General features: G+C 37.8%; 2 protein-coding genes across 3 annotated transcripts; both read left to right on the top strand.

The window, feature by feature from the left end:
- The first annotated feature begins 1141 nt into the window (after positions 1–1141).
- LOC308181211 (arylacetamide deacetylase-like 4) lies at positions 1142–10518 on the top strand. Of its 2 annotated transcripts, none has more exons than XM_080564114.1 (4): positions 1142–1423; positions 5701–5917; positions 6666–6729; positions 7774–10518. In XM_080564114.1, exons 1-4 carry the CDS (start codon positions 1268–1270, stop codon positions 8549–8551), a joined length of 1215 nt encoding a protein of 404 aa, XP_080420240.1. In that variant the 5' UTR covers positions 1142–1267; the 3' UTR covers positions 8552–10518. The 2 variants fall into 2 exon arrangements, with proteins under 2 accessions (XP_080420240.1, XP_080420241.1); XM_080564115.1 differs by lacking the exon at positions 1142–1423 and adding an exon at positions 2147–4044.
- Positions 10519–15171: 4653 nt separating this feature from the next.
- LOC308181207 (arylacetamide deacetylase-like 4) lies at positions 15172–22420 on the top strand. Its single transcript, XM_080564109.1, has 4 exons — positions 15172–16685; positions 18015–18231; positions 20380–20443; positions 20783–22420. The coding sequence occupies exons 1-4, from the start codon at positions 16503–16505 to the stop codon at positions 21555–21557; spliced, it is 1239 nt and encodes a 412-aa protein (XP_080420235.1). The 5' UTR covers positions 15172–16502; the 3' UTR covers positions 21558–22420.
- Positions 22421–22542: the final 122 nt, after the last annotated feature.

Genomic DNA, 22542 nt, shown 5'->3' with positions numbered 1-22542 from the left:
AGTCACCATCTAAAACCCCTGTAAGATATATTTCAGTGCTTTGGTTGAATCTGAGTACCAGATAAATATTTTACTTGCCCTCTGTGAATGAGAAATGTTAGGGAACATAATCTCACCTGAAAACTGAAAGTCCCTAATGATGCTTGTATCTGTCTTGAGATGACTTTCATGTACTTAGGAATTGCCTGTAATACCTATCAGAAATAATTTTTCTAAGTGCTACACATAATGTGCAGTTACGTATAATATACCTCTTCACACAAAACTGTCATACATAATTTGAGATCACTCTCTACTGCAAGTCTTGAATCCGAAGTTAATAAAAATCAGCCTAACTCTGTTGACTTCAGCAGAGCAGATCCACATCTGATAATACTCTTACTGGGAGTTATATAACCACCCCTATATCCTTCATAGAGGACGCTGTTAGACACTCACAGGGTTAAATATTATCACTGGAGATGCTTCTGGACGTGCTGTTTTTAACAGCTGTAATTTTTTTTTCTTTTGGCTTGTTTGTCAGCTGTTCCACTATTATTATTTTAGCAATAATGCAAGCATATTTGAATGCTCTCAAAACCAAATGATAACAGTGCTATATAAAAAACCAAAACAAAACAAAACACCATCCTTGCTTTGAAAAGACTCCATTCTAAGCTAAAGGATCAGGGATAGGGTAAATGCATACATTTTCACCAGAGGTGTATGTCTATTTGTATAGCTACACAAACAATTTATATGACAGGCACCAAATAAAAGCTGAAGAGAGACGTTCACAATGCTGAAACTTAGATTTCACTAGAAGTCTGAAAAAGTAAGGCATGGGGGCACAAGAAATCAAGAAACTGAACAGCTCTGAAGGCGATGGCTAAGAAATCCTGTTCCACAGGAACTCAGAAAAGACACAGGCTTGACTGTATTCAAGCAACAGGCAGAGACATAACAAGTTTTTGTCTTGTAATGCTGATGCTACAGATATGGCAAGCACTGGTTCTACAGTGATGTGCACAGAATCAAAACATGTAAGCTGTAAATATGAAAAACTGCTTATGTAAGCCTCCCTTGTGACTAATTGTTACTATCTATTTAATTGTATGGTTTGATTGCCACATGCTTTCATTTTCCTATTGGGATTTTTAAGAGCTGGATGATGGGATATGAAGAGAATTGCTAAACCTGCGCCTTTACCTTCAGAAATATTTCCAAAGTCAGAGGGGGAAGGAGGTCACAGCTGCTTCTTCCATTTGACTCCTAACAATACAGCAAGATGGAACTTCTCTTCACACTTTTTCTTGTTGTTTTGACTCTTTTTGTGGCAATGTCTTTCTATTATGAACACCCCAAGGCAAAAATCCCGCCTGGAATGAGTCAGCGCAAAAAGCTTTACGCTTTTCATTATATCATGAACTTCGGGTTTGGTCTGGTAAGTAAACTTTGCTTAAAGCTGGACTTTTTAATTTAATTTCTGATAGAGGGATAAGGGATTGGTGATTTTTTTTTAGCACAAATGTTTAAATATACTGCAAATACACAGCTCGATTTATTTGGTACCACTGCAAATACCTTCAGCTCAGCTGGGTGCAAGATGACTCCATTGCTTGCTATACATTAAAGGTAACAATATAGAAAAATAAAATTCTGTGGACAGTCTAATATCCCATTTTTTCTGATCAAGTAAATTTTAGCTTTTTAATCCTGTTGCCTCATGCAGTGCTGGAAAATGTGAGGAGCTACCACATGTTCTATGTGGAACTTTGCTCTGTGTAACACAGTGCTTATTTAGGGAAAGAGTAACTAAATGCCCTACATGATCTCAGCTCTCTGCTACAAATGTATTGCTCTACTTCTGAGCCATCTGACAGACAGCTGCCACATTCGAGATCTTTGGCCTTTCAGCATGTCTATATGACTTCCTTTTTTTGAGTTAGCACACATTTAAAAAACACTTTTGTGATTGCTAAATCAAGCTTTTCTTTTAGCATTTTAAATTACACAAAAAAAAGCTTCAGTTTCTTTGTGTTGTGCACGACATTTCACTGCAATTCCATGTTCTAATGTTATTATTTTTTCCTCCCTCTCCCTACTACAATGCTTATTAAGTTTTTTTTTGAAGTCAGTAAGCTTCTGAGGACGTGACTCATTATGTCCCTTGAGAACACTTCACCCAGCTCTGAACGCTGCTATGATAGTAAAGCCATGAAATAAAATGGGATAGTAAGTCAAATTAAGTTTTCTTACATACACTGTACTATGTGTGGACCTCCGCATTTTCAAAAACAGTGTATGAATACTCTTTATCCATCAGACAAAGTTTTATCTTTGTGTAATTCATATATAAGAGGCCAAACTGCAGAATTTAGAAGCTCACTGGTGACTAATGTAGTTCTCAACTTATAATCTGCTGGCCAGTGAGAGGCCAAGGAAAAGCATTGTACCACATCACCTCAAAGAAGCAGAAGGATAAGGATATTAATGTATGATTAAAGCGAAGTATAAATGCAAGGAAATTTTGAGTCTGCTGTCAGGCAGATTAGTTATGCCAAAGTAGCCAAATCCTTTCAAGGGATGGCAACCCATGAGGTCAAAACTGCAGGGAAAACAAAAGTTTACTAGGACAGACCTAGTGTTCAGTTGAGACAAAAGATGCATGTGAAGTCACTGGAGACAAATCAGTTTGAAGCAGCTATGTGCAACCTAATAAATTTTATGAAGAAGTGTTTGCATTCACCTAAGAGGATATACTTAAATAAAAAGAGCTATGTCTTAATAAGGTTGCCCCACGGAGCTGTGAATGCCCCATCCCCGTAAGTGTTCGAGGAAGGCCAGGTTGGATGGGGCTTTTTGCAACCTGGTATAGTGAGAAGTGTCCCTGCCCATGGCAGGGGGTTGGAACCAGGTGATCTTTAAGGTCCCTTCCAACCCAAACCATTCTATGATTCTATAAAAATTCTTCATAGAAAAATCTACCCATCCTTTATTTTTTCACTTAGTATTTGGTCTGTAAGAAGAAAAATGGACAGATCAGTAAAGCTAAACACTAGTCAAAGGGCTAAAACCTGTCCTTCCTCAGAAACGGACCTGCAATGATCGAGGGGCTGATTAAATTATGCTATGCACTGTGTTAATAGCTCTGTAAGCTTCCTGGACCCCATTTATCCTAGTAATGATTTAGGCAGAAGGGCTGGCAGAAATTGGGTGCAGATGGCAGGCCCCTGTACCTGTGTAAAGAGAACAAAGGACTCACACCAGGGTTAGCACAGCCAGCACGGCCCTCCCGCTGGCACCAGTTGCTACGTGCATGTTGCTGCAGGCCACAGCCCTCTGCTTGAACACGTATCTGGATTCTCCTTTGTAATCTAACTCAAGTTCCTCTCTGCCTCTCACACAGCTTTTCTCCTGGTGCATGGAAACCTCCATGCCAGCTGTCAGTGGGATCAGTTTTTCAGCATTTCACTGTGAATGACAATTGGTGGGCAGACACTCCTGCGCTTGCACTGACTGCAGAGGCCGAGCTAGACAACGCTTCAAAGGAGGTCGCAGCTCTCCAGTCCTGTCCTTTGGCTGTCTCATGCTACCCATAAGTCTTTCTTTTCAAGCTGTCATGTCAGCTATCATTTTAGAAGATCCTTAATCAATCCACATCCAACCTGTGCAACTACTGGTTTACAAATTATACGGCTAACCAGTTGCATTTCTTTGCGAGAGCCAAAATGTACATCACGTTTGGCCAACTTGGCTAATCACCTATGATTAACCAAGCTTTATGAACATGAAGATCCCGAAAGCGGGATTTCTGGTAACAAACTGGTGATGACTAGTCTTGATACATTCTAAACATACCTTTAAGTACACATAGCCTGGTCTTGCAGCTGACATGTAAGTGATGACTTCTTTTCAGAAACTTTAGGTGAAAACCCAGTACTGCATTTGGAGGGAGCATACAGACTGAAGAATGGATTTGAATCAGAAAAAGCAAAAATGCAAACTTGTTGATTCCTGCTGAACTTCCATTCATGGGAACTGTGCAATTTAAAACACCACCAGGTTAAAATTTCATTTGCATATTACCAGAAATAACTATGAAGATTATGTGTGATGATACTAATTACCGATGTCCTTCATAACTGCAATTTTTTGCAGGTACTCCACAGCAGATATTCACAACTAACAGTGAAGTGACTAAGAACGGTATAAATAAATGCCAATCTCTAGGAAAACTATTACATATTTAACGAAAATGAAATGTCACACTTCCAACACTACACACAGCAGCTGATAAGGATTCCTACTTTTGTTTCGTATTTCCAAGACAAAGATGGTGCCTATGATATACACAAACAGTATAGCTAATTACAGGAGTAACCTTAACCGTTACAAAAGTATTACTGTAAGGAAGGAAGAAAAATACAGGAGGGAATTGGAGAATTAAAGAAATAAAAATTATTTTCCCATGGACATCATAGAGGAGATCTGTAGAAGGAACCAGTATGAGACTAAAGCTAGGCTACAAAATGATCCTTCTTGTAGATGGGATCAGCTCTTCAAATGGCATAAAATGGGCTTTCTGCCATATTTAACAGGACTACATTATTAAACTACATGAGGTCTGTGAAATGTGAGGTGAAAAACACAAGACTCTCACTATGGGATTTTAAGATACATGCAGTGTATACCTTTGTATATATAATTGATTTTTGAAACACATATGTATGAACAATGGCAACACAACAGATGATATTACTCATTAGAGAAGACAAAAAGTACAACATTTGATCCAAATAGAGCGGAAATGAGTGATACTGCCTCGTATTTTTCATCATAGACTAGATCAGACTGCAACCAAAACAGCTTAAAGCCATCCAGACGCAACGTAGACTAGCTCAGACTGACTCCAATCTTCAGCCTTGAATGTTTAAGTACGAATCACTGAGCTATGTGAATATCGAGCTAAGGTTCAAAATTATTCTTGTTGGGGAGGCCAGCTGTGGTAGATGCTACAGAAAAATGTTCTGCACGTTAAAAAGCTGTGGGAGTTTGGGAAACTAAAGTATTAGCCACACAAGGAGAAATTTTAAAATGCTGTAACTGCTCTCTCCTTCTTTTGTTCAAGCACAGGGCTACCTAAACACCTAGTGAAAGGAAGTATTTGCCCCCTCTATCTACTGCTAATAGCTTGAGTGTTCTTCCACTGATATAATCTAAGCCAGGATTTCACCACTGCAGAATGAGTTCAGATGAAAAACACCATGCCAACATCTAAACTTTCTAATATAATTCAGAAATTATTACCAAAGCTAACTCTGTGTTCTGCTAGATAGTACTGATAACATTTTTGCCAGAGATGTATGATGGTATTAACGAACCAGTTACAGTGATACTGTGAAAGTGACTTACAGCCAGATTTGCCCACAGGAAGTCTTTGCTTCTGGAGACGCATGGACACAAGGCAGAAGATTCTTCTCAGGCAGCTACAGAAGACAAATTCATCCATTCCTTTCAAATCTACTGCTGAGTTACAGATTTTCGCAGGGTTTGCATTACAATGAAGGTGTATCCACATCATCATAACTGGCCACTTCATTGTCAGAACCATCAGGAGACAAAGTTTGAACTGACCATGGAAATTTAAGCTTTTGTGCTCATTCTCCAGGTAAGATGGAAATCTGTATTAATTTGTGGTTTCTTTTCCTTTACTAACAGGCAACATTAATAGAAAAAATTGGTATCACTTCAGAAGTCCATTTCCTCAGGATTATGATGGATGGGATACCGCCACCAAAAGATAAACATCTTTTTATCAAAGACTTAAGATTTGAAAAGGTTAAAGTAAGAATGTACCAGCCAAAAATGTCAACCACTGGACAAAGAAGAGGAATCCTTTATTTTCATGGCGGAGTTGGACGGCTTGGAAGCATTCGTAAGTAATGTAAATAATATGAGCTGTATCTACAAATACTATGCAGTTACTGATCTGACACTGTATTTCTTAAAAGACAAGAAGAGGTAGTAGGTAAAGCATTATAATAAAAAAAATCATGTCAGGAGAGCAGAGTAATTTTACTTACGTGCAGCAGGCATCAAGTTAAATGATCTTTCTACAAATCATGTATCTAGAACTTCTTCGATCATTTATTGTCTTCTCCCTCATACTTATGAGAAAAGTTGAAAATTTCTAAGAATTTTATTTTTTTCCAAGAACTCAGTTCACGCTCACATATATGTGCAAGCTTGTGTATATGTATGTATACTGTTGTGCATTTACAATGGAACTGTTTACAAGGAAAAAATATAATTTGTATTTAGAGATTAGATGGTGTCTCCTGAAAAAGAAAAAATAATACACTAGATTTGGCTGCTTTTTTTTCTTCTTTTAATAACTTCTCATCTTCAATGCCACTTTGGCAGTAGCAGCAGTGGTGCTTTCTGTTAACATTTCAGTGAGGAGAATGAAACAATGAATGGCAAAAATTCCAGGTTTCTTATTGGCAAGAAGATTCCCACAGATGCAATGAAACTATGAGGAATGCCCAGATTAGATCATACCAACAATAGGAGATTTACGGTGTAGCTTAATCACAAAACAGAGATTAAAAACTGCAGAATATTTTCATCTGACTTATTTTTAAAACAAGTTACAACTCCATTGAAATGTTTTGTTTTTATAGAGGCCTATGAAAGAACATGCCGCTACTTTGCTAGGAAAACCAACTCAGTGGTTGTGTCTGTTGGGTAAGTGGAGCCGATCCAAACACACAACGTGACAGCCATTCGTGTCTCCTTTCCAGGTTTATAATTCTTTAATGCTTTAGTCGCTGCAAGCCAAGTTCCTAGCAATCTGCATTGAGTATTTGTATTTAATGATCACATGCATTACACCAGCACTAATTACCCTTAGAAAGAACTAGCCAACTAATCCCCACTTACTTATTTCCAAATTTCCATTATAGCAGTTTTATAATTTGTAGCTACCATTAGATGAGGATGTTTTTATTTCCTAAAGCCATACACAAAGCACTGTAAGTTGAAGCCTGCATTGTGTTTGAAGTGTAACTACCTCTGTTGATAGCACAGTTGCCCAGACCACTAAATACTCATTTTAGTAGTTGTTCTGAAAAACTGTGTATGTGTGTGCACAGTCCACATTTAACTTGCAACCAGAGATGACCATTTAAAATCTTTTTGTGATGAGCTGTAATATATTTTTAAAAGAATCAACTTTTAAAAATTCACAAAAATGGTTGTTGTCTTGGAATTTTATTAAAATTGCACTAATTACTATTTACATCCCAAAACACTTGGAGAATCATTAGCTCTTATTGATTCTGTTTATAAAGAATTGAGCTTACAGAAAAATGCTGAAACCTTTTTGTATTTTCATTATCCATTTTCTGCACTCATGTTGTCTAACCATTTGTTTGGAAATTTTCACTTTGATTTCTAAGTAGAATTGCTGATAGATTAATTTACACATATGTGGCTTGCCATCTAATTGTACAGAAAGTCAGTGTGTGCCCTCAGTCCCCTGAGTCACCTGATAGGCAATTAAATACATATTTTGCAAAGATAGAAGAATGCACTGACCCCCCTCAAACATTAACAATAGTAGCAATAAGACAGCATAAGCAGTAATTATTAGCAATTCTGTTGATGTAATTATAATCTCAGAAAGTTGTCCTTTCTTCAGAATGAAATATATGAAAGCATGAATGTAAGGACAACAAGGGGACCATTCATTAGATAAGACTATGTTAAAACACTTTCATTCCTATTTAGGTATCGCTTAGCTCCTGAGTACCCATATCCAACTCAATTTGAGGATTGTCTCACTGCCACCATACATTTTATGAGGACAGCACAAGATTATGGAGTAGACCCTTCTCGCATTATTGTCTGTGGAGATAGCAGTGGAGGTACACTCACTGCTGCTGTTGCCCAAGCACTGGTAAACAGAAGAGATGTCCCAAAGCTGAGAGCACAAATCCTAATATATCCTTTTCTCCAGGGTGCAGACTTTAATTTGCCTTCCTATCAGCAGAATGAGGGCATTCCCGTTTTGTTAAAGGAACGAACCGTCTCTCTTGGTTTGAAGTATCTCAATACAGACTTGTCTGCCGTAAACAATGTGCTTCAAGGCTGTCATGTTTCAGAAGAACTGAGACTGAAGTATCAGAAATGGCTGAGTCCTGATAACATCCCTCATGAGTTTAAAACAAGAGGCTACACACCAAGTACAGAACAACCGTTCTCAGAACAAGTCTATACATTGGTCAAGGCTCTTCTTGAGCCTGTTTTTTCACCACTGCTATCTGAAGATAGTGTTATTGCTCAGCTTCCTGAGACTTTCATTCTGACCTGCGAATATGATGTACTTAGAGATGATGGACTGCTGTACAAGAAACGATTAGAGGATCATGGTGTAAAAGTGACCTTGTGCCATCTGCAAGAGGGATTCCATGGAACAATATTCTTAGCACTTTATGGTAAGATTACATCATTCAAATCTGGACTCAAAGGCCTGGAAAAGATAACAAAATTTCTAAGGTTGATGTAAAACTCTGTTTCTTTCATTCCCTTTCCTGATTCCTATTGCTCACTGCTTGCAAAGATTTTTCAAAAACACCTTCGATTTTCCTTTTCTTAAATCATCTCTTGAAATTTCGGCATTGGATTTATTGTCCTTTTTATCCAAGAAATTGATTTGGTGATGGCTTTCTCTTCATTTTTACTTACGGTATGCAAAATCAGATGAATTTATCTTTCTTCTACTATCTCCTTCAGAGTTTTCTGTTTTACCCGTAAAAGATCTGGCCCCCATGGCAAGTGTTTCACAATGCATCAAAGATTAATAGAATCATTCAGGTTGGAAAAGACCTCTAAGGTCATCTAGTCCAACCTTTAACCTAGTACTAAATTCTACCACTAAACCATGTTACTAAGTTCTAAATCCACACGTTTCTTGAAGACCTCCAGGGATGGTGACTCAACCACTTCTCTTGGCATGCCATTCCAATGCCGCACAATCCTTTCAGTAAAGAAAGTTCTCCTAATATCCAACCTAAACCTTCCCCTGAAGCTTGGCTTAATAAAGTTCGAATAATAATATATAAACTGCAATATACAGCAAGCATGGTCCATGTTTTATCGAGATATTTATCTTATGAAAGCTGAGTTTGAGACAGCCTTGAAGAGAGGTTAATGTAGCAGAAAAGATGTGAGCATAGACGTAAAAGAAAGAAGTTTCAACCCTGCAACCATACTCCTGTTCTGGGACCCCCAGTATGAGAAAGACCTAGACATACTGGAAAGAATCCAATGCGGGACCACCACGATGAGCAAGGGACTACAGCACCTCTCCTGTGAGAGAGCTGGGACCGTTCAGCCTGGAGAAAAGGAAGCTCAGAGGGATCTTTTCAATGTCTATAAATACCTGAGACATTTTGCTGAAATAGTAACCCTAACATTCCTGGCTGTTAGTAAAATCACTTAGAATTATATAAATACATGAAGATAAGAGGAGAATGAATTTATTGCCTGTGATTAGAAATGATGGTAAACTATGAGAGTTTAAAAAAAACAACTAGCAAACAGGACTAAACACATTTCCAATCAGAGTATACTTATTTACAATCTTAAATGTTTTTCATGACAAAGTTCTATCTATTTCCACATATAAAAGTTGATATTCCTTGATGTATAATCAACACAAATAATTACATAAAATATTTTATATCTACATTTTACATGCATTTTGATAAAAAACAGTTTGCACATAGGATTTGGCATTTAACTTAGATCTGTGTTAAGGATTCGTAATTGATAATGAATATCTGAGATGGAAGACATCCTCGAATAAAAATGTCACTGTGATTTAAATATACTTGTTGCATTCTATTTATTTCATATTTTGATATTAGAAATGTGAGTATTGCCAAGAGATGTCAGTAAACATTTTAATGACACTGTTCTCCTGAGGTGAATGTTTCACACTAAAATTGTTTCCTCTCTGTTTTTATTATACTCTTATATCCTGCATTATAATAATTTCTCATGCTACTAGACACTAATATCATGAATTCTTCAGTATGTTGGAGACATACTGCATTTCCATGCAGAAATGGAAGCATGGGTAGGATGTAATTTCACTTACAGTCAAAACTTCTGACTATCTTTGATTAAATGAATACCTGAAACACTGCCCACACTATGAACTTCTTTTGTTCTTGTCAGAGAAATTTCTAGCTCTATAATTTAAAAATAATAAGCTCTTTATCTGACATTATTGCATACATCTTCTGCCCACTACTGGCTTATTTAAACTATAATCAAAAGCAAAGAATGCTGCAGACAATTATGTACGGGAAGTCTTCAGGTGGAATAAGATACCTTACAAACAATGGAAGGATGTTCTGCTATACTCAGCATGGCTCTGTTATTTATATTCAGCATACTGGAAAATAAAGCCTACTAGAACAATCTGAATGCCAACTAGCTAAACTCACAAAGTCTTTAAAAAATAAATATATAAATATATATGTATATATTTACAGGGTTTTTCCACATGGTCTTTCAAAATTAACACAATTTGCATGACCAAAATAGCAAAAATCTCCTACATTTTTTTCCTGATATCTAGGCAGACATATCAGTTATACTGACTTTTGAGTGCTATTCAAAATGAATTTTGAACTATTTTGCATATGGGCAAAAATGATACTAATTTTGAGATTTACGTCCTTCATTGGCATGGGTGGCAATTTGTCCATAAAGTCACAGAAGAATACATTAGAAGAATATGTATTAGAAGAATAAATACACACAGAGAATGTCAGAATGAGACAAAGAAAAAGGCTGGCAAGTGTTTAGGTAATAAAGCCCCAAGAAGACATGCTGAAGACACTATAGATCTTTTCTTTCTTTAATGACTCGACGAGTAGTAAAATAACTGGTTATTCTGAACATTCAGTACTCACAATAAAATCTCAGCACATGTATTCCTTCAACAAAGTAATGGAGCGTGGACAAGACTGGTCCACTCCAGAGGTGTCAACCCTAAATAATTTGGACAGGAGCCACATTCTAGTCTGTTCTCTAGACTTTTGCACATAGGCAGTATATCACAAATAAGAGGATTCAGGCACAGATCAGAACATTGTCAGGACATGAAAACTAGTGAAATGCTGAAAAGGTCTGTGAAGCTGGGAGGTCTGGATACTATTTGAATGGCTATATATTACAGAAAGATGTTAAGAAAATTAAGAAAGGGAAAGCAAATCGTTGTGCACCATTCCAACCACCAGATGTCAGTATACAATTGATATTTCAATGCTATTAGAATAACCTGGGTAACTGCTTTCTGCTCTTAGGCACATAATCTGAGCACCCGAAAGACATTACAAAAGGTCATAGAATGTTTTAGACTTAAATATTTTTGCTGAACCTGCTGCTATGCCTTCATATACTAAAGCAGTAGGTTTAACAACACAGTAGGATTTAAGGCATACTAATTTTCAAGTCCAATTACCTGTTCTAAACCAATCAAGTTATAGCGGTTTATTACAGAACTTTACAACTTCAATTATCTTCTGTTTTGCTATCTTTACATTACCTCTTTGTACTACTCTATTTAAAAGTCAATACACAACAGATATTTTGGAAAATAAACAGGCATTTAGAAAATACTCCAAATTTTGAATTTGATTATTAAAAAAACATTTAATATTATTCTCTACTTATGATGCACATTCTCTGTAGGATACTGCTGCTGAAATAAATAGATAGAATCCTGTAAACTATGGTTTCTTTTATTCCTGTCAGTTGTCTTCTAATTGCCCGTTACCCCAGTGATTCATTGTGTTTATTGACTCTCTCATGATAGTGAACAGAACAGAACAGAACGGAACAGAACAGAACAGTTGGAAGGGGCCTTCAGAGATCCAGTCCAACTGCCTGACCTCTTCAGGGCTAACCAAAAGCTAAAGCACATCAGTGAGGGAGTTGTCCAAATGCCTCTTGAACACTGGCTGGCACTGGGCATCAGCCACCTCTCTAGGGAGCCTGTTCCAGTGTTTGGCCACCCTCACGGTAACGGAATTGTCCCTAACACGCAGCCTGACCCTCCCCTGGCGCAGCTCTGGGCCGTTCGATGCCATCAGTTACCTGGGAGCAGAGAGCGGTGCCTCCCTCAGTGCTTCCCCTGCTCAGGGCACTGCAGAGAGCAACCGGGTTACCTCGTGGCCTCCTTTTCTCCAAACCGGACAACCCAAGTGTCCTCAGCCTCTCCTTATAGGATGTGCCCTCCAGCCCTTTTACCAGCTTTGTTGCCCCAAAATGCAGTTTGCCCTCTTGGCTGCCAGAGCACACTGCTGGCTCACGCTGCGCCTGATGTCACCAGCACCCCCAGGTCCCCTTCTGCAGGGCTGCTCCCTCCAGCCACGCATCTCCCAGTCTGTACCTGTGTCCGGCCCTGCTCCATCCCAGGTGCAGCATGCGACGTTTTCCTTTGCTGAACTTCATGCCATTGATGACTGCCCAGTGCTCCAATCTAGCTAGATCCCTCTGCATGGCCTCTCGTCACTGCAGGGAGTCAACAGCACCTCCCAGTTCCATCTTTGATGATTACCATCAGCAGCAAACTTGCTGAGGATGCATTCCTCTCCTGCTAACCTGAATATTCTGAGTTACAAGTATCAGCTGGATCTGGCCACAGCAAATTAAGGCTGTTGCAGTTCTGCCATTTTCATTCAAACTGCTTATGACTCAAGAACACATTTTGGTGTGGTGGCCTATCATGAAATGCCAGGTTGAGGTTCTGGAGCAGTTTATTTGGACTCTGGGTGGAGCAGAGTTCACCCATCCTGAGGAACAGAACTGCACAGCCACCGAGGCACACACATCCAAGAACTCATCCACATTTCAGAACGCTACGTTAACAAAAGCCTTCCACAGAGTCATCATTTCAAAAAAGTTCCTGCTGTTCTGAATCGTACAACACAAAATCTGAATTTTTCATCACTGAATGCTAACACATAATACTTGTTATTGTTTTTACTTCAAATTTTTGACACAGTACAGCTTTTTACTGCAGAACTTGTTAGCAAGTGTTTAAGCTGGGAGTCATTTGGAAGGGATATATTTCATAGGAGAACTTACAGGAAGAAAGGTAAGGAAAGACTTACAGCAGACTAAACAGAATGCGATGTTCAGTCATGAATGAGAGCAAAATGCACAAGGAGTGGCTACTAATTTGGGTGGGGAGATGGAGATAACAAAGAGGGAGGACACCAAAAGGTAGGTGGGAGGCAGGCTGAGTGAAGAAAGAGACAGATCAAGTAACTATACAGCACCTTTAATAAACAGTATCATTTAGTGAGGACTAAGCTATAATTTCTTCAATCTTTTTATTGTCCCTCTAAAGGCCACAGTAAATCCATATCCCAGATTGGAAGAGTACGGTGTACAGGTGTGAGGAGGTCTGAGACGCTTTCAGTCATTTGTTTACATAAATCCAGAAATCTGAGCTGGAGGACAGTACGATTTCTCCTTGGTGAAACTGAAGTTAGTTAAATCGCATTATAGAATCTAATTGTCATACTACATTACCTAGAGTAAATAAACACATAAACAAAGCCAGGTAAATTATATATACAGGAGGGTTTCATTTCAAAAGGTACCTTAAAAAACAAACAAACAAAGAAACAAGAAGAATTAAAAATGGTAACATAGCAGCTTATTTCTGCTTTTAATCTTTCCTTTAATACTTTTTTTTTTTCCTTTCTACATTCTTAGCTTTATGACTTTCAGTTAGTTACTAAACCTGGCTATACATGACTGAATCAGTACCTCAGCCATTATATCTAGCAACTTTATCATATTTTAGTTATTGCTTGTAGTATTTCCACTATTACACATAGTAGCTTCACAATAGTCAACTGTTTCCTAACACAGCCTACAATCAGAAGTGAAATGTTTTGCAATATTTTAAGGAAAGACATTACAAAAACAATAAGACCTGACGTTCATGTAACTCATAAGCATCAGCTACCCTGACATTTTTGGCTTTATTGGTGTTTGGTTTGAAAGCTGCCTGCCTCTTACACTGATAAACAACAGATGTGAAACTGATGAGTTTTATGCATTCTCTACCTACAAAGAGGTCTTGACTGCACACCTATTTAGGCCTTACAAAGATCAACAGGTTAAGCCTGGTGGGGAGGAAAAACATAATACAACAAACCAGCAACGATCATATTTCTATCAATACGGATCGTTATAATCCTTTCTCTTGCCATCATTACTATGTCCATTAGAAATATGCTGAAAAATGATGAAAAAAATGAATTATAGAGGTGACTATCTTCTTGCATAAATGGAGACTCTCTGGAAAGAATTTACACTAGGTCAATTATGTACTCACCAACTGATATATTAAACATGTCCATCACCAGCAACTCTAAATTTGATGAATAAAGTATCAGTTTTATGAGCTCTGAAGAGTTAAATGTTTTATAAGAACAAAGTATCACATGCACGTCCAGAAATACACATTACAACTCCAAACTCCAAGCTGTATTAGTTCTATCAAGTTTAGTCGAACCTCTTGAATCTTTAGCAAATACGAACCAGTTTCTTTTACAAACAGGCAAAGCATTTGGGGAAGCTGGGGTTTGCAATGAGCTTACTGAAAGAGTAAAAGAATGGATGTATGACAATACATCAGCAAAGAGCTGCAGTGTAAAGAGCTACTGGTAGTAGCTTTTTATCCAAGATAGATTTCTCTCTAGTGCCAGAAAGAACATTGTGTTGTCTGCAAAAATTTAAGGTACTTTTTTCATCTACTGGACTGAAAGGGAAGAAAAAGTCTTTTTGACAACTGAACACCTCAAAATAATTGGAAAAAAACCCCACACTGACTGTTAGAAACATGACACCCTCTGCTCAACATGATCTATGAGAGATTGACACCGACCACAGATAGTTCTGTTCATACACCTGCAGGTACAGGAATGGCTGACCAGGTATGAAGCGTCTATGAACAAGCATCAGTAGAAAAGTAACATGCAGCAACAGGATTACTTAAGTTTAATTTATTTAACACTCTTTCTTCTTTGGTGCTTTCATAACATCTTGGATGACATTACTGGTAAGGTGAAATTAATTAATAGGGAAATTATTGGAAAATTTTCCTTCCTTATAGCAAAATAATGAAGCGGCCTTGGGAGACATTTAGCAGATTTCTAAAATGCAATACAAAAAAGGGAGGGCAATACTTTTAACTTGCTTTTGGTTTACAATCTGTGTTCTGATATTGATAAAGACAAAGAAAGAAAAAGAAGTTGATAAGGTTAGATCAGAATGAGTATTGGCCATGGATGGCCGGATATGGTTTCAATACTGTACAATTTGACATTACTAAGACCAACTATATTGCTAAATTCGTGAACTATACAAGTAAAAGAAGCCTCCAATCACCAAATCTCAGCAAAGAAAAGCCCTTACTGCGAAGAGCTGAGGGCTTGCCTATTTCACAAATGTTGGGGCAGATACACATTGCTTTGTCCCACACATTCTTATCTCCACCAGCTAGAATTGTGCAAGTCAGCTGACCTGATTGTTTTGATTTAAATATTGTGCTAATGAAACTAAGGATGAAATCAGTTTTCAGACTGGAATTTCATTTTAAAACCCAGGAAAAGAAAAAAGTTTGGGAACTGTAACTTCATGATTGAGTATAACATTCTTAGAGGTTAATCAGTGAAAAGGTTTTACCAGAAACAGCAGTGGCTTGAATCTCCAAAGGCATCACATCCTGCACCTGGAGAGACCTTCATGTAAGTTAAGAGTGGCGCAGCCTAGCACTGATTTTACAGTGACCACTTGTACTCCTATATCAGCCTGAAGAATTGAATCTACGCTAAAATTTCACAGCTAAAGTAATAAACATCACATAATTAGGCAAATCTTTCCACAGAACTGTATCACAGGTTATATTCCAAGCAAATGTCCTCTTACTTAACTGGGTCTGTGCATTCCACTATGAATCAAAATCAAAAAATGTGGATTCGAATATTTTTCTTGGAGTATCCACCTTGGTGACAACTGCAAGCAGCTGCACATCTCTAACATTAAAATTGACAGCTGCAATGTCCCTCCATAATGAGCCCAGAACAGACACAGACGACCTTCTCATGTGTCCCCTGGACAGGCATCTCTATGTCAGTGAAGAACACACGATATAGATCAATTCCATACATTTCGAATTTCTCCTTTTATAAAGAGTAAATGTTTCCCCCTCCTCCTTTTTTTTTTTTTTTTTTTTTAGTATAAGGAAGTGTTGCCAATAATATCATTAGCAAAGAAGGGTGGAGAATATCAGAGTATTGCAACATTAATAAACTTATTTCTGCTTATAAACTGAGTGCTTAGTCTCCTGTGAAGACACCGCTTGAAAAACGAGGCTTTAGATAGAACAGGGTTTTTTTTGAGTTCACTTCCATGGAAGTGAAATGGCATTCATCTATACAGGTTTAGCAATAATTGGAATGGTTTTCATCTCTCCTGTTATAATACCAGCACTGTTTCTGGGGGGGTTATTCTATGACTTTTTCAATTCAGAACTGCCACCTGGAATTGACCAACCTCTAAAGCTTCGGCTTTACCATTCCGTGATGATTACAACCATGATGTCGGTAAGTTAACTTTCTTAATACTGGGGATTTCCTTTTTATTTTGGTATGATGCTTGGGAGCTGGAAGATAATGGCGCAAGGAAAAAAAGTAAAGTGGCAGCAGCAATTCACCCACCTGAAACCTGTAAGCACAGGTAAATAAACCAAATGATATAATTTCTTATGTGGCTAGTTCAGAGAGTAGGATATAGGCATATTTATGAACGATAAGCTTGGGTTTTTCTCATTCTTTAAAAATGCATGTGTGTCAGTGTGTGTATTTACTCACATGAATGTAACATGTATCCAGTATATCTACTCCATAATATCAAGACAAAATTCTTTCAAACCAAAAGCAGAAATTAATTATTTTGGAAAAAAAAAAAAGTAAAAATGGGAGACCTTCAGATTCAAAAATTCTGGAACTTGTTCCTTCCATCTCCTAAGTCATGTAGCATTTTCAGCGTCATAGGAACTTAGTACAGATTTGTAGAAAGGAAAAAAGAATCAACATAAAAAAAGTTGTTAGTGAGTGTGTTACATCACATTCTAGATCTACATGTTAGTCTTAAAACCGGACTTTCCTTGGGCTAAAAGTGACCACTGAATTCACTAAGAGTCTGGACATTTTCCTCTACAAATACCACAGTATTTTGACATTGACTTCAACATAGTTGATTTTAAAGTTAAGACATTATGTTGCAGCTGGAATATAGTTAGTCTTTTCCACTAAACCTCAAAAACTTCTTCTCTAGGAAGACTTTCTTTGTATTTTTTCCTACAAAATATATAGTATCTTTAATATAAAAGATAATAAAATACCTTCTAAAATGTTGCCCTCTTCATCATAGCTTTAAGAAGCAAAAGCAACCGCTGTTGTTTGTGTACATAATGAGCCTAACACTCCCATAGATTTTAGCAGAGCTCAATTTATAATTTAACATCTAATCCTCTTTCACCACCTTCATGCCGCCCATAGTTGCTTATGACACTTATTTCCACATCAAAACTTATTTTACTCCTTTCCCCCATATCTTCAGCTTAAATACATTTGTAATTATTTTTGATTCACAAAAAGAAACATGCAAACATAGATAATGAGTAAGAGGACAACTGCTTATGCAAAATGGGGTTTGCTGCGTTACTTTTTGGCAATCTTCAATGACACTCAATTCAATCAAATCAATTCAAAGATTTCTCAATAGTCACCATAACTCCACTGAAGCACTGTCTCCAGTACCTCTTGAAATACAATACAGTAAAATAAATCTGAGATTTTTATTATTAGTGTTTTAATTAAAGAGAGTTGGAACCTTTCATGTTAATTTGCTGAATTCTTTCTTTTCAACAGGGAAAGATTTTGCAGAAGCTAGGGGTCTGCAGTGATTTAACCTTATTGCGATTTGTGCTAGATGGAATACCACCATGCAGAGATTCAAAACTTCTTATCAAGGATCTCAAAGTAGATGAGGTACCTTTGAGGATTTATCAGCCTAAGTGGCCACCTACTGGTAAAAGAAGAGGAATACTATATTTTCATGGAGGCGCTGGCACATTTGGGAGCATTAGTAAGAAATCAGAAAGTTCTATTTCTAAAATCAAATCTAAACCCTTACCCTTCTGAAATGTGTCAGTCCTTTCTCTGGTGCTTTTGCTGTCTTACTTTAAGAATCAAAAAATCAAAATGAAGCATACATATGCTTTAATATGTGAGCATTAAAAATAAAACCAATTTGGGGGAGTTTGATTCTTGTGATTCTACTGCACAAAATACACGATTTCTTGTTCAGAAAGGGAGACAACTCTTTGATTGTCTCAGTGGTTGCCTGCTCAGCCTCTTAACTGTTCTGGATCTCTTTCTGAGCAACCAAGTCTATGTGGGCTTTGCTTGGAAGCCAAGGTACCTTAGCATGGAAATCTGAATTTCATTCCAGGGGTCATACAGGGAAGTTTGTGGGTTTTGAATCCTTTACTGTTTCAAAGGGTAAGTCTCCACTTGCAGGGTGTCAGACAGACTTCAGTTCCCCACAACTGAGGTTGTGAGCCTACTTGCCTTGGTTCAGCATCATGTAGAAACAATAGCTTATAATAATTCAGGTCCCATTCTGCACTGTGGCAGAAATAGTCTACCCTCATTTCACTGCACAGCATGTAGTCTGGGTGGAGGGCCAGACTGACACCAGCTGTGATGCTTCTAGTTCTAGAGCTAGTCTGGGTCGTGGTGAGGACTCGAGATACAAGCCTCCATGATTTAAATGAACAGTGAATTCCTTTCACTGGAAGAAAAAAACACCATAAAGTTGGACAGTTGTTTTTCAAAACACAATTGCCGTTGCATAATCTGCACATTATAGGAGCTGCATCATAGTATGTCATGGCTTAATATAATACCCATACCTATACATTGACTATACCTGCATGTGACCTTTCACTTGAATTCCCCTTGGTATTTGATAACAGGAAAACAACTAACATAATGATACGTTTTTAAAAGGACTTGCAGACTAGAAAGCCTGAAGTCCGGAACTGGCAAATTAGCAGAAGCTACAATGAGAACAGAATTGTTGAACGGATAAATATGAATCACTCCTTAAAATCCACACAACTTGTATAAAATGAAGCTATGCTTCACAAATCAATTTAAGCTTTTCATATGAGTCAGCGAATATATGAATAAAGGAAACTTACTTTGATTTCCAAAAGACTCTCTTAAAGAGGCTACACACCCATGACACCTGAGTGATGATCCTTTACTTGGATAAAAACTGAGTACAAGGTGGAAATAAGGTGGCTTGCAGGAGGTTCCTGTGAGATTTCCAGAAGGATCTGCACTGGGACCAGTGCTAACCAGTGCTATTCAAACACAGAAAAGCAGGTGAGAGGTGATAAGATAATAACTCCTGCAGTGCAGGTAGCGGCTGGCTGAAAAAGTGCAGAATGCCTTTAAGATGTCAGAGGATTAGGTAACAAAATGGTAGGTGAAATGGAGAGCAGAAGTCAAACAGATGAGCAGAACACCCTAACGTTATAAATAAAACAATGACTAACTACTTTGCAGGAAGATGATTTTGCAATTGTGTTAGAGAATTGCCTGAAAATGTTGACGTAGTGCACAGTAGCAATCAAAAAGAAAATAAATTGCCATGATTTTTTATTAGGAAAGGAAGATAGGACAAAACAGAAAACCTCTTTATGCAGCTGCAATAAATCCATGATGTATTTAAATACTGCATACTGCTTAGAGTTTGGGTTCCCATACTTCAAACTGGATCTAACAGTACCAAAAAGACTCAGCGAGAGGCTGTGTAGATGATGAAAGTGCTTCCTTACAGAGAATAAGTGAATAGACTAAGACTCTTCAGGCTGGAAAGGATGGATAAAGACAGATACACTGAATGCCTACAAAAAGTCTACAGAACCGTCCCAGCCTACAGAGGGTGGAAGAAAGGACAGATATCTGGGGAGGAATACAGAGAAACTCTCCGATCAGGTTAGGAAAGCTCAAGCCCTGGTAGGATTACATCTGGCCAGGGATGTCAAGGGCAACAAGAAAGGCTTCTATAGGTATACCAGTGACAAAGGGATGACTAGGGAAATTGTGGGCCCTTTTGGGAAGGGAACGGGAGACCTGGTTACCCGGACATTGAGCAGGCTGAGGTACTCAATGACTTTTTTTGCCTTTCTAAAACATAATTTCTGATAAACTTTGTCTTTAGGAGCCTTTGAAAGAATATGCCGCTATATTGCCAAAAAATGTAACTCAGTGGTTGTTTCTGTTGGGTAAGTGCTACTTTTACATAGAAATTTTTATGGTAACACAGCTCTCACAATTGAAACATTTCTGAAAAATATGCTGGAAATATTTGCTATTTTAAATAGTGTTCCCCATTTCTCGCTTTAGCCTTTAATTTAATTTAGAAATGTGCTTACAGGCCAAGTATTCTAAAATAGCTGTACACCATTACTTTGTTTCCACTCTACATGGAGTTAAAAACAAACATAAACTTTAAAATTTAGATAAAACGGCCTACCTAACTACCATACCAGTCACCCAAGAACAATGCAAATTAAATTTTTATAATTACTTTGACAATAACCACAATGTCTTTGACATTTCAGTTATCGTTTGGCTCCTGAACACCCATATCCAGGGCAATACTTTGATTGTCTCAATGCTACCTTATACTTTATGAGGAATTTAGAAGAGTATCACGTGGATCCTGCTCTCATCATCATTAGCGGTGACAGTTGTGGAGCTAATTTTGCTACGGTTATTTGCCAAATACTGGTAAATAAAAGGGATCTCCCAAAAGTACGCGCACAGGTCTTACTTTACCCAGGACTACAAGGGCTAGACTTGCATTTGCCTTCCTATCAGCAGAATGCTAGAGTCCCCATGTTGTATCGGAAGCTAGCCATCTACTTCTGTTTTCGTTATCTTAATAGAGAACCATCATTTCTGGAAGATGTCCTACAAAATAGCCATGTTCCTGAGAGTATGAAACGGAAATATAAAAAATGGATAAGTGCTGACAATATTCCTGATGAATTTAAAATTAGAGGCTACATACCGCAGAAATCCACTTCATACAAACATGAAGTCCATGAAGCAGTCAAAGAACTGTTAGCAATAACATTTTCCCCCCTTTTAGCTGAAGACTCAATTATTTGCCAGCTCCCTGAATCCTATATTGTGACCTGTGAGTTTGACGTGCTTAGAGATGATGGACTGTTATACAAGAAGCGATTGGAGGACAATGGCATTCAAGTAACCTGGCATCATTCTGAGAGTGGTTTTCATGGAACTTTAGCCTTTTTTGGCTATGGGATTTTTTCCTTTTTATCTGGAAAAAAGATAATGGATAACACTGTGAATTATATAAACAGTCTATAACAGTATTTTTCAGAAAAATGGTGCGAGTCTTACATTATCCATGGTGAATTTATACTTGGCAAAGAATGCAAACACGTTTGATTTATTTTTTCTATTTTGACTGCATGAGGAAGTGCATTTAATACTTTCTAATTTCTCCAGTTACTCTCAAACAAATGGTAAGATTAGTTAAAGCATGAGCATTCTAGAAAACATTATTATAAAAACACGCAAATAAGATCAAGCACCTGGCACCGTTTCACTTCACCTCCAGCAGTTCTGGTACCTCTGCACAGCTGCCACACATTCAAGGCAAATGACAAGAACATCTCTTCCTGAAGCTTCTATCACAGCCCAGAAATGCTGAAGAAAACAGCTGGGAGCTACTTTGGCCCTTGTGGGAGGTCGGAGATAGTAACGGTACCAGATAGAGAGCACTATGTCTTAGGTTTCGTGGAGTCCTATGTCAGATAGTGAAACTGCAGCTACGCATTTTAATTTCTAGGGTTAGCTTGCACAAAGACTACGCTTTTCTTGAAATACAGGTGTCTGCCTGGGACAGGCTTTCTCAGCTGGAACTACTATGGGTTCGATTTTGTTTGGAACTTGAGAAATGATGTTCTGTTTCGGAACTTGATTCTTAAACTGGAATCCCTAGACTTCAGTGAATGTGCATGTGTTAGGGGAGTGCAGAGATGAACCTTCTTTCCCTTCTGGTACTCTTTCAAGATTATTTTATGCTTATCATATGTGTTTATTAAAAGAGTTCACAGTTGTATGAAGGTAGAGAAGCAGAACATTATCTTATCAAGAATCTGTAATGTCACAGCAACTTTGTAATGCTTTCGTCAATAACAACAATAAAAACTAGCAACTCAAAATCATATGTTGCAAGAGTAAGATAAATTTGCTAAACTCAGTAATAAACCATACTCGGTAATAAACCTAAGTAAACACTTCTTGTTGAAAGAAGGAATGTAACACTGGCAGACCAGAGTCAGTCAAC

Source organism: Anser brachyrhynchus (genome assembly GCF_964034855.1).
Source record: "Anser brachyrhynchus genome assembly, chromosome: 21".
NCBI lineage: Eukaryota > Metazoa > Chordata > Aves > Anseriformes > Anatidae > Anser > Anser brachyrhynchus.
The sequence above is the reverse complement of the archived record's forward strand: the minus strand, read 5'-3'. Positions and strand labels throughout refer to the sequence as shown.